The sequence below is a fragment of the Mirounga leonina genome, unplaced genomic scaffold (assembly GCF_011800145.1).
Source record: "Mirounga leonina isolate KUSES-001 unplaced genomic scaffold, KU_Mleo_1.0 Mir_53, whole genome shotgun sequence".
Lineage (NCBI taxonomy): Eukaryota > Metazoa > Chordata > Mammalia > Carnivora > Phocidae > Mirounga > Mirounga leonina.
Genome location: NW_023270807.1, coordinates 55,772,881 through 55,789,457, shown reverse-complemented (window position 1 = coordinate 55,789,457; position 16,577 = coordinate 55,772,881). Strand labels below are relative to the sequence as shown.

Here is a 16,577-nt window from a genome sequence, read left to right as displayed (position 1 = left end):
CATGTCAAATATTTTGTGCCTACCATGTACTGAGTACTTTGAGAAATGATCTTTGGCTAGATCCTGCCTTCAAGAAACAGTCTGATTAAAAAATGGGCAGAGGACATGAATAGACATTTTTCTGAAGAAGACATACAGATGGCCAATAGACACATGAAAAGATGCTCAACATCACTAATCATCAGGGAAATGCAAATCAAAACCACAATGAGATATCACCTGACACCTGTCAGAATGGCTAAAATCAAAAAGACAAGAAATAACAAGTGTTGGTGAGGATGTGGAGAAAAAGAAACCCTTGTGCACTGGTGGTGGGAATCTAACTGGTGCAGCCACTGTGGAAAGCAGTATGGAGGTTCCTCAAAAAATTAAAAATAAAAATACCATATGACCCAGTAATTCCACTACTGGGTATTTACCCAGGAAAACAGAAACACTAACACAAAAAGATATGCTCCCCTATGTTCTTTGCAGCATTATTTACAGTAGCCAAGATATGGAAGCAACCTAAATGTATAGATGAATAGATAAAGAAGATGTAAACACACACACACACACACACACACAGAGGAATATTATACGGCCATAAAAAAGGATGAGATCTTGCTATGTGTGGCAACAACATGGATGGACCATAGCCATTATGCTAATTGAAATTAGAGAAAGACAAATACCTTATGATTTCACTATATGTGGAATCTAAAAAACAAAACAAATGAATAAACAAAAAGAATCAAACCTATAAATACAGAGAACACTGATAGTTGCCAGAGGAAAGGGGGGTGGGGAGTAGGCAAAATGGGTGAGGAGTGAGAAATACAGGCCTCTAGTTATATAATGAATAAGTCATGGGAATAAAAGGTACAGCACAGGGAATACAGTCAATGATACTGTAATAGTGTTGTATGGTGACAGATGGTCACTACACTTGTGAGCACAGCATAATGTGTAGAGATGTTAAATCACTATGTTGTACACCTGAACCTAATGTAAAATTGAGTGTCAACTGTATTTAGAAATTTTTTAAAAAAATAAAACGAGATAGGGCGCCTGGGTGGCTCAGTTGGTTAAGCGACTGCCTTCGGCTCAGGTCATGATCCCGGAGTCCTGGGATCGAGTCCTGCATCGGGCTCCCTGCTCCTTGGGAGCCTGCTTCTCCCTCTGACCCTATCCCCTCTCATGCTGTTTCTCTCTCTCTCTCTCTCTCAAATAAATAAATAAGTAAAATCTTTAAAAAAAAATAAATAAAACGAGATAAAAAATACCGTGTGGTCCCCATAATATATGTCTACCCACATACTTGGACCCATAGCTATAGGTTTGTGTTTATATAGAAAGGGGTCATTATTACATTTTTACTACATTCTGTATTGAAATTTTAAAATTACATTATTTAGAATTGTCCACAAAATTCAGAAATATGTGACCTGTTCAGTTTGAAAGTTGTACTTAATAGGTAGCTATTTATGTTTGTCTGTTTACCTAAAAGGTGATCTATAATCTTTTTGAGATATTTGACTTCCTAAGTTGGAAATAAAAAGATCTTCTAAAACTGTTGTCTTATAGGTAAAAGAATGTGACATTTCAACATTTGAACCTGAAATCAGCATGCAATTTTCAGGCCACATGGATGAATGCCAACTTTTGCATTTCCTGTGTGTATCCTGTGACCATTCTCTCTGGGGTGAGTGATTTCTAAGAGTATCTGGCAGCAAACCAGATGCCAGCCAGCCATGGCCTGCCCTAACAAATACTGCTAAGAGTTATAAATTAAACACTGTCTGGTGATCTGTGATGTATAAGGCAGTTAATTTAGTTCATCTGGATTAACTGTCAGCTCCAGAAAACTATATTCCCATAACGTGAAATCTGTACTTAGCATGTTTGGAGGTGAGTAATAATTAACAATAGGGAATCATTTGTTAAAATGTGAAATTATAAAATGCCTTAAAGTTCTTTTGGATTTAAAGCAGTGTTTTAGTGGTTTGCTAGATATTTTAAATAATTTTCATTTTAGAAGTTCAAGGACTTTAGTATTTTTTGAAAGATAGTTATAATTTTGTATAAAATAGAGTTTTTTGGATCGTATACTTTCCATTGCCTTATAATATCAGTTTTGCTTCCCATATAGCATAAAAGTGTATACATTATCAATATATAGGTTTCTTAAAAATTCATTCGATAAATTATGCCAGAGATTTACATTTACAGTGAATTTTGCTTTTTCAGTTTCATTCTGGGAAATTACATTGGGGGAAAAGCCTAATTACTACCTTATCCATGCATTTTTCTGTATATTTGAATTATTTTTACTTTACTAAGCCATTCATTTTTTTTAGAACATCCTTCAAAGAGTTCATGCGTCTTACTGAGGACACCTGACCTTTTGAAGCTTCATAATTCACACCTAGATGTCACCAGTCTTTCCCATGTTAACAGTTCTGACCATGTTTTATTATATATGCCTTCGGCGCCGAGCCAGGACAGCTACAAGAGGAGAAATGATGAACAGCCGTAGAACTATAGAATCAAACAGCCGGACTTCCTCTCTCAACGCAGAGGTGGTCCAGTATGCCAAAGAAGTAGTGGATTTCAGTTCCCATTATGGAAGTGAAAATAGTATGTCCTATACCATGTGGAATTTGGCAGGTGTACCAAATGTATTTCCAAGTTCTGGTGACTTCACTCAGACAGCTGTATTTCGAACTTATGGAACATGGTGGGATCAGTGTCCTAGCGCTTCCTTGCCATTCAAGAGGACACCGCCTAATTTTCAAAGCCAAGACTACGTGGAACTTACTTTTGAACAACAGGTGTATCCAACAGCCGTTCATGTTCTGGAAACCTATCATCCTGGAGCAGTCATTAGAATTCTGGCTTGTTCTGCAAATCCCTATTCACCAATTCCACCAGCTGAAGTAAGGTAAGACTCATTTTTTAATGACCAAATTATATGGCTGAAAGGTTATGTTTGTTTTAATATTGGATGTCTTTTCTTATTCTAAGTAATTTGAACAAATTGGATTTTTAAAATTTTCTTTAGTTTTCTGATAGGGAAAGAAAAATCACATATTTAAAGCTGTAATACATTCTTTATACATGTAACACTTACACCGTAATATTCATAGATCATGAGATTTATGCATCACAAGTTACTATAAACAAAAAGGGTGATTTCAGTTAATTGGGATGTGGGCCAATCTGAGAAGTTAGTAGGAAATATGACCTGTAACATATTTTCAAACAAGCATCATGTTACTGCTTTAACACACAGTGAGTAACTCAAAGTAGATCTATAGTGATACTTTAGGAGGGGTACTTAGGGAATTAGCTTTAATGTTAGGGGAATGTCTTTGTTTTTTTGTTTTTTGGTTTTTTTTTAAAAGATTTTATTCATTTATTTGACAGAGAGAGACACAGTGAGAGAGGGAACACAAGCAGGGGGAGTGGGAGAGGGAGAAGCAGGCTCCCCGCCGAGCAGGGAGCCCGATGCAGGGCTCGATGCCAGGATCCTGGGACCATGACCTGAGCTGAAGGCAGTCGCTTAACGACTGAGCCACCCAGGCGCCCAGGGGAATGTCTCTGTAACAAGCATATTCTTTTAAAAACAAATGTTGCTTTGAGAAATTCGTGCATTCTTTCTGAAAGCCTGTTTACTTACATCAATTTGCATAGCAGTGCCTCTGTCTCTCTCTCTCTCTTTTTGTAGTTCAGCCTCCTGTTTTTTAAAAAATATAATTATTGACCTGGTAATGTATTCACATAGTTCAATAATCTAAAAAGTACATAATGCAGTCTTGCATGTACTCTGTTCTCCATGTGCCTAAGACCCATCCATCTTCAAAGAAATCACTTTTATCCACTTATTTATTTCTTTTCAGTTTCTTTATGCAGATATAAACAAATACAAATACATTTTTATTTTCTTTATACACAAAAAATAAGCATACTATTCACATTGCCCTATACCTTGTTTCATTTAGTAGTATATACTGTTATCTTTTCATATAAGTGCAAAGAGAGGTTCCTCATTCTTTTCTGTGGTTGTAAGTAATGCACAGTGTATATGTATTCCAACTTATTGACCAATCACCTTTTGATGGGTACTTAGTTTTTCCATGCTTTTGCTATTATGAACATTAATGCAATGAATAACCTTATCATAAATCATTTTACATATGTGCAAGTATGTCTGTGGGTTAAGATCCCAAAAGAATTGCCAGGCCAAGGGGTCTATGCATTTGCAGTTTTGATAGATAGTGCCAAATTTCTCTTCAAAGAGGCTCTGCTTATTTATATTCCTGCTAGCATTGTATATGCATACATGTTTTGTCCAAGCCTCATGTGAGCTACAGAGTGTGTTAATAAATTTTAATATTTTTGTCATTTTGGTAGGTGAAAATGTTATCTCATGTAAACCTTAAGTTAAAATACTTTTATTGTCTCTGAGGTTGTATATGCTTTCATGTTTAAGAGCCATTTATGTTTCCTTCTCCTTGAACTATCTAATCATATTATTTTCTCATTTTTCTATTACTTGTTGATATCGGTGATCTTTCTATCACTTTGCTAATTCATTCATTAAATATATGTGTGTCTTCCATGTGCTAAGCATTGATTTGGATACCAGGGATACAGCAGTGAACAATGAACCAAGTAGACAAAAAGCCCTGCCCTTTTGAGCTTATTCGAACCCCAGAGCAGTTTTTGGGCACCTATTAAACTGTCAGTCCCCAGCTGCCACTGGAGGAGGAGTGGGGACAAGGATCACTTAACCACCTGACACACTGCTTCCTTGAGGGCCCTTGTACCCTCAAAACACCTCCCCAGTGTTAGGAAACAAATGCAGAGTACAGCTCAGCTCAAGCTGGAGCCTGCTGGGATGATCTTTGTTTGTTCTTTTCAGAATGACCTTGATAATTCATCGTGAATAATATTATTAATGAATCTATTTTTTATAAAACAGAGAACCAGCATCCTTTAATATACAGATTTGTTTTGTTTAATTTTTTTCTGAGAGAAAAAGTACCTTGGGCAGGATCCTTTCTTTATGTGAGAATTGTTTTTATTGGATTCTGTCATTCTTTGTCTCTTTCCTACAAAGTTATGTACTTTTTCCCTAAAAAGCTAGATAAATTTGGGAATGAGATCTATGAAACATGTAATATCTTTAATCTAAACCATAATGTGTGCATAACTGATTTTGAATATAAATCATGCTCTTGGGTTCCTAGCTGACAGTTGTAGTATATGGTTGTGATTAAAGTGGCAACTTTATTTACAAATGTATCTCTAATTTGCTTAACTGACTTTTAGCTTTATTCCACAGAAAATACCATTAAATTTTAAGAGAAAAAGGATCCAACCAATATATATTATTGCAGGATATAAAAGGACCTTTTAAATTTTACTGATTATGAAATCAGTAGATGTTTCATTGTTTAAAAAAAACTTGTTATATCAAGAAAGAAAATACACAGGAAAAAAAAACCCTCACAACTCTCCCCAGATTCAGTAACTGTTAACATTTTGGTGAATTTCTTTAAACAGTCGGAAACATTGAACACCCTCTCTGCCAGTTCACTGCTGGGAACAAAACAAAGAACCAGACGAACATGGCTCTTGTTCTTTGAGTGTTTTATAGGCCAGCCTGGAAGAAGAACGTGAGATCATAGGGAACGTGTAATGGTGGAGGGCAAACCTAGTCTTTGGGGCTCAGAGAGGTCTTCCCTGAGGAAGTGACTTCACTGAGACCCAAAAGTTGAGTGAAGCTTTAGTTTGGATGGGGAAGGTGGAGAGAGAACAGCACGTTGCAAAGGTGAAGTCATGAGGTGAGGTCTTGGTGTTTAAAGAAGTGAAAAAGTGTGGAGAACAAGCTAGCGAAGGGCCACAGGCATGGAAGTGCCATTCTCAAGATCTAGACTAGTGGATTCCAGACTTTGGGAATCACAGGCTCTTGGATTCAGTGTCCCAGAAGCAGACCTTGAGAAGACTGTTGTTACGCAGATGATTCACAATGGAAGGGCTCCTGGAGGAATCACTAAGAGAGTGGAGAGAGCACTGTGGGGAAGGGAAGAAGTCAGGCAAGGATGCACTTTCCTAAGAAGTCGCAGTCAGCCTGGAGGAAAAGTTGTCAGGGAGCTGGGCTCTTATGCTCCTGCACCCGTCTGTCTTGGACTGTGGGTGAGGGGAGTGGGAAGGAGAATGGATATCTTCCAGGCACATGCTACCCTCTGGATGAGGAGGCTCTAGGAGCCCAAGCAGTTCTCTGAAGAAGGCTGCAGGGGGAAGCCCTTAGCAGCAAAGCTGGGAGGTGTGGAGAGTGGGCCCACAGAACTGCCCAAGAGGTCTAAGTGGAGTACAGGTAGGGAACGTTGGCTGTCATAAACTAGGAAAGATAATAATAATGATAATAAACATTAGAGAACTGATACAGGTTGTCACATTATTTACTTTGCTTAATGAGTACACCTAAAAAGACAAACCCATGAAATACTAACATCATTTATCATCACCATCACTTTATACAAGAAACTTCAGTTTATACTAGGAAACTGGCATGATCAGAATCTTAAAGAATGGCTGGCGATTTTACATGTGTATGTGTGCATATTTTTATACATACCAATACATTCCTTATTTTTCACATTTAGTCATGGAAATCTCCATCACATGCTGTTGTTTGGGAACCCCTGGACTGTACTGCCTATTATTTTAATTGAGCACGTGGTTTTATGCCCTCCTTAAGAGTTAACAAGCAAGAGAGTGTGTTGGAGTGGCTCAGGAATTTGTTTGCAGGAAATGGACTCGTAGTCCCAGAACATTCAGAATTTAAAAGCAATCTTTCCCCTTTTTTTCTGGTTGCATTTTTTTTTGTTCAGTAAGTGAAGTAGACAAGTTACAGGTAGTTCTATAAGATCTCAAAGTCTTCTTACTTCTTGCTTAGTGCCGATTCAGAGAAAATAAAACAGGTAGTATCCAGTGTCCCAGTCCTGAGGATAAGATGTTAATGGAGGCTTGTGTAAGAGTCAGAAGATAGGCTAGCACAGGGTTACACATTGGAAAAAAGAGACAGGAAAAGAGGAGAAAGAAAATGACAAATTGAGGTCATATTAAAGAAACCGATTGGAATAAAGTTATTTGGGGATCAAATTTAGTGGATTTTTCTGAGCATTAAAAACACTTAATTAGGGACGCCTGGGTGGCTTAGTCGTTAAGCATCTGCCTTCTGCTCAGGTCATGATCCCAGGGTCCTGGGATTGAGCCCCTCATTGGGTTCCCTGCTCAGGTGGAAGCCTGCTTCTCCCTCTCCCCACTCCCCCTGCTTGTGTTCCCTCTGTTCCCTCTCTCTCTCTCACTCTCTGTCAAATAAATAAATAAATAAATAGTCCTCAAAAAAATAAAGTGAAAACACTTATATAATACTGAAGTTAAGAAAGGGAGAAAGACAGTGGCTGTCACAGAGAGAATTTGCTGCCAAAGGAAGTTGCTTAAGCAACAGTTTCACAAATTGGTCATTGTCTGGTCCTGACTTTGTAGGCCAAGAAGCATGATTTTGTTAAAGCACATGCTAGTTAGTTCCAATTAGAGATGGGCTGGGAGGCAGGGAGTGAGTAGGTGTACTATCTAAATAGCTTTCTTTTATTCTTGTTGGTGTTCCTCTTCTATCCCTTTACTTTCAGCTGATGGAATGGAACAGTGTTGGCAAGAGAACTTTCTTTGTGCTGGCTACTAGATATGCTTACTAACCAGGAGAAATTTTGGTTACAGGGAAGCTTTTTGTATCCATGTGCCAGGGTCCAACCTAAATATGCTGGAAAACTTGTTTCTCTGGTTTCCATTGGTGAACATCTCTCTTTCTCTGTTTCCCAGTTGCTTCTGGGGTGCCCTAGAGAGACTTTCTCAATGGAGAAGCAACAGATCAACATCACAGAGAGGGATTTGTTTCTAAGAACTGGACACATAGTAGGCATTCAGTACAATAGAAAGGGAAATAAGTGGGCTGATGAAGAGAATGCTGTTGGTTACCATTCCAGAATTAAGTGCTCTAAGCACAGCCAGAATGGAATTCCAAGCTGATTTTTCATATGTGATACTGTAGATTAAAATACTTACATAGGATGTTGGAGTTGGTCAGATTTGTCCCATACATATATACAGTGTGTGAGCACATATAGTAAACAGATAAATGTACAGACCACAGAGGGCATGACTTAAAGCAGTTTACTCTCCTTAACACTGCCCTGGGTCAAGAGGATTAAGAGTTGGAGCTGTCTCACAGAAAGGAGTGTGTGTGTGTGTGTGTGTGTGTGTGCGCGCGCGCATGTACATTTGTTTGTATTTGCTTGCTTGTTTTCACTGACTAGGTTTTAAGATTCTGGCTTTAGTTTTCCAGAATAAAATAATATTGGCATGTTCTCTTGTTGGATAAAATAGATACCTTTCTCTTTCTAACTTGGAAATAATATATTCTAGTTCTCTTAGGAAATTGTAAATAAAAATTCACTTTAATGCAGATCCCTCAGGATCAATTTGTATTGGTCTTATAGTTAATGTTAGTTTAATTCAGATGGCCACAGACCTAGAAAATAATTTTTCTCTTTTTATAATTTTTGTTACTTTTTAGGTTATCAAGAAAAAGTAAAATATGACTAATTTAGATACATGAAAGTTTTTTATATTTAGACATTTTAAAATATTTCTAAAAACTGATGATATTGATGTTTTTCTTTAAGTATGCCATCATATTTACAACTTAAGATATATGTGTAAGTAAATATATAATATTCATGCTACATAGAAGAAGCAAAAATGTTGCTAAAATAGCGTTACTCCTGATATGTTTAAATATACAACAAAGGTTAAGGAAGTCAATTTAAAGCATCGTCTAACTTTGTCCATTCTGCAAGGTAAGTAGGGAGGACTTTAGTGGATTAATACCTTATTAAAATAGAATATTTCTGCTCTAGTCAGAGTTCTTCTTTAAGCTTATGTTTGTAAATTTATAATGTAATTTGCATTATAATGCAGTTCAAACTGTACATGAAGAACATGTGTTAGTTGTGTATTTATTTATTGCAAAGGACCTGGCAGAGGTGATTTCTACGTCACATTTTCAGAGTTTCTGTTAAGTCTCATAAAAACTCCTCACTGAAGCTAAATCATAGAATAGATAGGGTTAGACCACATGTGTTGTGACCCAGTACACGCAATTATTTCACAGGGTCCTGTGCAGTCCCTGTTTCCTAGACACGAGAGGTTCCTCTAACATCGTCTGATGTCATTTCACTGTGGCGACAAACAGTAAGAGTTTACTATTTATAAACAGTAAAAGCATTTGCCTCATGATTCTTGGAAATATACTGTCCAAAATTAGGAATGCATTTTCTCACCAACATGGTTTTAAATGACTCATACTTCAGTTCCTTGTACCTGTATGGCTAGCTCTGTTTAACTGTGTAGGTTTACATTAGAGTGTTCAAATCAATTCTGTTGTTAGGAACCCTCAAGATTTTTGCAGTTAAGCTCTAGGGGTACTTAGGTCTAGCCTGGCACTCCAGGTGGGCTTTCCTGCCTTGTTACAGGAAGAGCAAGACACCCAGCCTGCTTTCCTTCACTCTTTGAACCTGCCACAACTTGCTGTACTCCTTAGAACTTTTCCCTCGTCTCCCAAGGTTGGTTAGACAGTGGGACTGATCTCTCCATTCTGACTTCCGTGTTGTCTCCAGTTATAATACTCATAGGCTCTTTATGTTTGATGGGGTTTATTCCGAATTTTCGGGAGAGAATCAGCAAAAGTAGCAAATATGAGGTGATTATAAAGGGTCTAGTAACTGCAAAAGTTCCTATTATAATGGTTAGTGACACGTTCACTATAATCCTCATGAGCTTCTGCCTTACGCTTCCAAGTTGGTGCTCTGTGCCCTTCTTGCTGCCATCTTGGCCTCAAGGCCCGCTAGGGTGCCTGCATGTTGATGACTTCTATAGTTTTGCCTCACTCTTTTGTCTATCTCAGTTTCCTAAATGCCTTGCTGTAATCAGTTTTTACTTAAATCTTAATAGGTCACTGGGCCAAGGAAATGAACTGACAATATATTAGAAAAAACCTCATACGATTCATAAGTTTATGAAAACATTTTAAGTGTGATTAGTAATCAGTGAATTATAAATTATGTTCTGTGGAGATATGGCTTACCATGAAATTACAGATTATTTTTAAAAATAAATAAAACTTTAGTCATTCTTTTTTTCCAAAAAGATTTATGAATTTGTTATTTTAGAGAGAGAGAGAGCGTGCGTGCCTGCTGCGGGGGGTGCGGGAGGGGCAGAGGGAGAGAGAATATCTCAAGCAGACTCCATGCTGAGGGTGAAGCTGGACACAGGGCTCAATCTCATGACCCTGAGATCATGACCTGAGCTGAAATCAAGAGTCGTAGGCTTAACCAACTACACCACCCAGGCAGGTGCCTCTCAGTAGTCATTCTTATATGCTGTTGGCATAAGCTTCTTTGAAAGCAGTGTGTAGTATGTATTGAGAGACTTAAAAATACTTAGTTTTTGACATAAAATATGTATTAAAAAAATTCTAACTAAAGTAATTAGAAATGGAAAGATGTTAATTGAAGTATTTTTTGTGCTTCTAATTTTCTCTGATATATTTGGAAACAATATTAGAAATGGTTACTTATAACACATATGTGAGAATATTATGTATCTAATGATGCTATGTTATGGAGAATCTTTAAATAATTTTGGAAAATAGTTTTATAAGGAGACTTCCATGAAGAGATGGCAGGTGAGTTGGACCTTGAAGAACAGATGGGCATATAATTGCAGGTTGGACATTTCGTTGTGGGGAGACAACATGAGCAAAGACACAAAGGTGGAAATGAGTTTATTATCTGGAAGGTAATGATTAATCTGGCTGGAAAGGGGGGGTTCATTTTGGAGGAGTAGGAGAAAATGTTATTTACCCGGTATGTGTTAGATACTTGCTAGATATGGAACATATACAGATGACTAAAAGAGGAGAATAATAGGAATTCCCAGAGGAAGAGCATATAAAAGCGACAATTTCATGAAAAATTTGACAAAACTTAATGGCCAGATAAAAGAAAATCAGAGATAACGAAAGTTTTGAGTTTGTATGTTGCTAGTGACAGAAATGGAAAAGTTGGAAAAGGAGACCCTGGTGTGACAAGATGCTCAGTGTAGTTCCCACAGTTGGTTTAGGACATGCACACAGCAGAGCTTTATTCATCCTGTACGCCTTATTCTGACTTTGGGTTTCCTTTTTCTGTAGAACCGAATGGTGTTCCTCATGTAGGTCTAGCTATGCCAGTTTCTAACTGACCAATGTGAAATGTGCCAGAAAGCACTTTCTAGGAAATTATAAAAATAATTTAAGTAGTACAAATATTTCAAGGTCTATGACATTTAGTTTGTTTGTTTATTTATTTATTTATTTATGTACTGGAAATAATACTTGTGTTTGATTCTGTTCACCTTATTTAATACCTTTGTGCATCACACTGTAACATGTTGGGCATGGGGCCATAACCTGAAGGTAACAGTAAATCTCATTCTTAAGTGTATTATAGGTAAATCTCTTTCTTTGGCAGATGGGAGATTCTTTGGTCAGAGAGACCGGCGAAGGTGAATGCTTCCCAGGCTCGCCAATTTAAACCTTGTATTAAGCAGATAAATTTTCCCACAAACCTCATACGGCTGGAAGTAAATAGTTCTCTTCTGGATTATTACACTGAATTAGATGCAGTCGTGTTACATGGTACGAAGGACAAGCCAGTGCTTTCTCTCAAGACTTCACTTATTGACATGAATGATCTAGAAGATGATGACTATGAAGAAAAGGATGGTTGTGGAATGGACAGTCTTAACAAAAAGTTTAGTAGTACTGCCCTCAGGGAAGGGCCAAATAATGGATATTTTGATAAACTGCCTTATGAGGTAAGACAAAGATAATCAGTAGCAGTATTGGACATAACACTATAATTTTTAAATGTTTAGGTATTAATGTTTATTTTGCTAGGTATTGGAAAAATAGAAGCATTGGTAAAGTGTACATAATTTCATGTATTATGTGTAGTTAACCTTTGAACAACATGGGTTTGAACTGTGTGGGTCCACTTATACATAGATTTTTTTTTTTTTTTTTACAGTGTAATACTGTAAATGCATTTTCCTTAGGATTTTCTTAACATTTTTTCTTCTCTAGCTTATGTCATTGAAAGAATATAGTACATAGTACATATAATATACAAAATGTGATACTCGACTGTTTATGTTAGCTGTAAGGCTTAAGTCAACAGTAGGCTCTTAATAGTTGACTTTTTGGGGAGTCAGAAGTTATACATGGATTTTCAACTGTGGAGGGGGATGACGCCCTTAACCCTTGCTGTAGTTCAAGGGTTGACTGTATTTCGATTCTGAAAAAACAAGACAAAATTATGTTAAGTAATCTTACCACTTTTGTCTTGCATTAGAGTATTAGTAAGACTGTGAGAGGGATGCTTATCTACTTGATAAGCCCATAGTTTCTCCAAGTGTCCTTTATGCTTCTCTACTAACTCTCTTTTATATAATGCTGACTAGTTATAATTTTTGGTCTAGGCAGGTGGAGGGTGTCTTTGCCTAAAGCCTTGTTTTTAGTGTGTCTCTCCAGGGGCATTTCTGCAGTGTAGCAGCTTAGCATCCCTGACTCCCAGGCATCAGGTGCCAAAAGCACACCACCAGGCATTTTTGCCCCTTGCTGACCACTGCTATGTGTGGTTAAAAATAATATAACCAAATCTTTTCAAGAAAAATTTATAAACAAATTTCAGCCAATTTAAACTCTCCCCTTCCAACTTGGTAGGTATTTCAGGTTTCATTGTAATAACACAAGTAACTTAACTTGCAGAGAACAGTAAGATGGCCTCTTGAAGGCCTAACGGTCACCACAATGCCCGTACAACATTTTGCAGTTAAAATGCTGTCATACATCCTGTGAAGTAGCTCAAGTTGGCACATAAAGATGAAGTTAAGGATCCAACGTAATTTAGTCAGTCAGCCATGGGACCAGGGTCCCACCCAGGCCATCTAGGTCAGGTCTTGTGTTATAGAAAGAAAGCTTCACAGATTGGGTGAGACCTTCTGGCTCTTGGTTGGGAGGACTGAGGAAAGTCGAAGGAAGAGTTGAGTTGGGGAAAGAGGAGGATATGATCCTGACAGGGTTGTTCCCCAGGCTTCAAGGAGTATCTGTCCTCTCGACAGTGGGAGCAGTTCATCAGGAGGAAACGAAATCACTTCTTTGATTCTTACCCATTTCCTAAAACTACAAAATAGAGATTTAAATTCAGCAAATATATTTTGAACAGTTTTTGAATTTTATCCAGACCTGAGAAAAGGCTGACACAGAGCATTCGGATGACTAACTGAGGGGAACTTCAGGCAGAAGGAAGAGAATGTACAGAGGTGAGAGGAAGTGAAACCCTGTGACCTGTTTGGAAACTCCGGTCTTTCAGGGTGACTGGGAGAGGATTGGATAGCAGAGGCTGTAAGAGATGAAGCTGGATGGAGGCTCAGAACAGCCTCGGTGCCTAACTCTACAGCACCTCGTTCATGGAGATGACAGTGATTGGGACATCATGGCATTGGCAATGCACAGCCTGCATCCGAGAGGGCTTGTTTTACTGAGAGATTTGCGTTTTATCCCTTCAGCCTGTGTTCCTCAGGGTGCTGTATTTCTTCAGTACCCAGCAAAATTAATCGGGGCGAAGTCCTAGATACTTGAGACTTTATATAAATACCTTGTGGTAAAAAATTAGAGATGATATACCTATAATAGTTTCACACTCACTTTCTTGTATTCTCTTGTATTCTTCATAATGCTTTTTTGAGTGGGAGAGAAAGGTGTGGAATAGCTAACATGCCAGGAACGTCCCATAATATGCAGGCATTTTTGCACATGCGTTGTCCCACAATTAGAATAATTGCTCAGGTTTTTGGCCTTCATGTAAATTTTGTCTTTCATATGTGTCATGGTATTAAAAAGACCATGGACCTTTTCTGTAGTCAGTGGGGAAACACTGAAGGTTTTATTTAATTTATTTAAAAAATGAGAATAAGAAAATGAGATTTCTGTCTTAGATTACTCCGCTGGCAAATGAAGAGTAGACCAAGAGGAGGTCAGGGTGGGAGTCAGGGACACCAGTTAGGAAATTACTGCTGTATTGAGGCAAGAAATGATGAAGCCTGGATACTGGAAGATTTGGAAAGGAGATGAGTAAGAGAAATATTCTCAGACCTCAGAGGGTAGAAATTGAAAGTAGTAAGTAAATGTTCATCTCTAGATGAAGCAGACCATCAGAGAGACTTTCAGGTTTCTGGTCGAAATGACTAGGTGGATGGACATGCCATTAATCATAAGACAGTGGGTGAAGGTAGGAAGGACATACTGACTTTGAGGTGCCTGTGATTCACCAAAGCATCTCAACTTGTTGAGGACAGTAGGCAGTTAGTATTTCAGTTTGAAATGCAGGAGGAAGGTCTGAGTTTATATTTGAGTGAGTCTACTTGAAAGAGGCAAGGGGCACCATGGTAGATAAAATTAACTGGAGAAAGTCTGTCGAGTATGAATCAAGGGCCAAGAGCAGAATTCTGGGAATACTAACATCTAGGAGTCCCATAGAGGAAGACCCATCAGAAAAGGCACTCGAGATGAAGATGAGAGTCTTAAAAGCAAAGCAATAGGCATAGAAAACATAAAAAAGGACATAGCCACACTGCTGCAGAGAGCTAAATTACAAGTACCCACAGGTTTTGGTTGCTGGGAGATCTTTGATAATCCTTTACATTTATCAGTTTAGTGGAGCCATGAACATAGGTGAAGAATGAGAAAACCTTGCCATATTTGGTTAAGGCATGAAGGAGGGTGAGAGAAGCAGAGACAAAAACTGTTTACTTTGAGTGTAAGCAGAAAAATATTTCTGTGAATGTATTCTTTTTATGGGCTGTAACATGGAGAAGACTGTCCACCAATAATGAATACTACTTTGTCATCTTGCATAACATTTCGCCCCTTTGTGTGGCACTCAAAAAAGGCATATCAAAATGGGGGAGAGTATGAATTATAGGAATTATCTGTTCTAACTTCTAAAAGGAGAAAAGACAAGTGAATGGTGGAGGGAGCAGCAGAGTAGGAAGATTTCCATCTGTGATGCAGGCTGGGAGAGATTTCAGCATATTTCTATGCTGAAGGAAAGCAGAGAGAGAAGGCTTCCAGTACGGGTAAGGGGTTTGATCACTACCACAGAGGCATGGGGAAAACACCGGGAGACAGAATCTGTAGTCTGAGGACATTACCGAGCCCTGACGAAAGCCGAGCACCATGCAGAGAGAGAGAACACTGAATGATCTCTCAGTGACTAAAAAAGAGAAACTTAAAAAAAAAAAAGTTACCCAAATTATCTTAAGATAATCCAAATTATTTAAAGTGGAAAAAAAAAAACCCATATATAAATGTGTCAAATGACAGTGTTTTCATAGTTGAAGATAATTGTATTATGAGTAGAGTGGGTTTTGAGGGCAGATAGATCAAGTCTGTTTGGGGAGTCCTCCCCACCATCACATCCTACATTCGCTGTAGTATCAAATGGTACTTCATGCTAGGATGCCCCCATATAAAAACACGTTGTAATAGATACTAAATATGTAATGATTAATGGGTATTGTCTTGTAGGCTGGAAACGTGTCATCTCTTATTTAATCAAAATCCAAAAGTGCTTTTTCACACGTCAATGTCATGGTCTCTGACTTTTTGCTATTCTTTTTCTATTTTGATATTTGCTTAAAATGTAATATTAAGTATCATAGAATGTTTTCACACAAAATACACATCTTTTAACACTGGTGTCTTTTGTTTGGAACGATGCCAGAAATTGCCGGGTGTTATTTAAATTACAAATCATCTGGAAAAAGTGAATTATTGATCCTCTGATACAGGGATATATTTAATTTTTAATGCCTTCTTGCACTAACTGCTTAAAAATTCTCCTGATATGACTTTTAATATTGTAGTTAAAACAACAGATTTTTAATTCATTCTACAAATATTTAAGATCCTACTGTTGCCAAGCCCAGATGGCTCTCATAGGTTCTTTCAGACGTTTAAGAAACAGATAAATCCTATATTATTTAAACTCTTCCATGGCGTAAAGAAAAAAGGAAAGCTTTTGATGTTTTTATTAAGCCAGGGTAACATTGTAGCACATAAAAAGACTACAGACCAATTTTACTTCTGCAAACAAATACAGTAGAGTAAATAGAATTATTTTAAAAGATAATACAACAAAATCATTCAGGACGCATTCCTGGAATTCAAGGGTGTTTTGCTATTAGAAATTGTTTTTGGTATTAGAGAATTATCATACCATAGTACTAGGTCAAAAGGAGAAAAATCCTATCCCATCTTAGTGGATACATAAAATTGGTTGACAAATGACAGCTGGATAGATACCCAAATTTGTTATCCGTCGCCGTTAAAAAAATATATATATACCTTGTTAAGCTTCTTGATA

At 37.6% G+C, this 16,577-nt stretch overlaps 1 protein-coding gene across 1 annotated transcript in view; it reads left to right on the top strand.

Moving 5' to 3' along the window:
- Window positions 1-16,577, top strand: part of FBXL4 (F-box and leucine rich repeat protein 4) — an 80,195-nt gene that overhangs the window by 13,431 nt on the left and 50,187 nt on the right. The window contains exons 2-4 of the mRNA XM_034991578.1: window positions 1,567-1,684; window positions 2,340-2,923; window positions 11,622-11,967. Coding sequence (XP_034847469.1) covers window positions 2,412-2,923; window positions 11,622-11,967 — 858 coding nt within the window. The 5' untranslated portion in view covers window positions 1,567-1,684; window positions 2,340-2,411. The remainder of the gene's footprint in view (window positions 1-1,566; window positions 1,685-2,339; window positions 2,924-11,621; window positions 11,968-16,577) is intronic.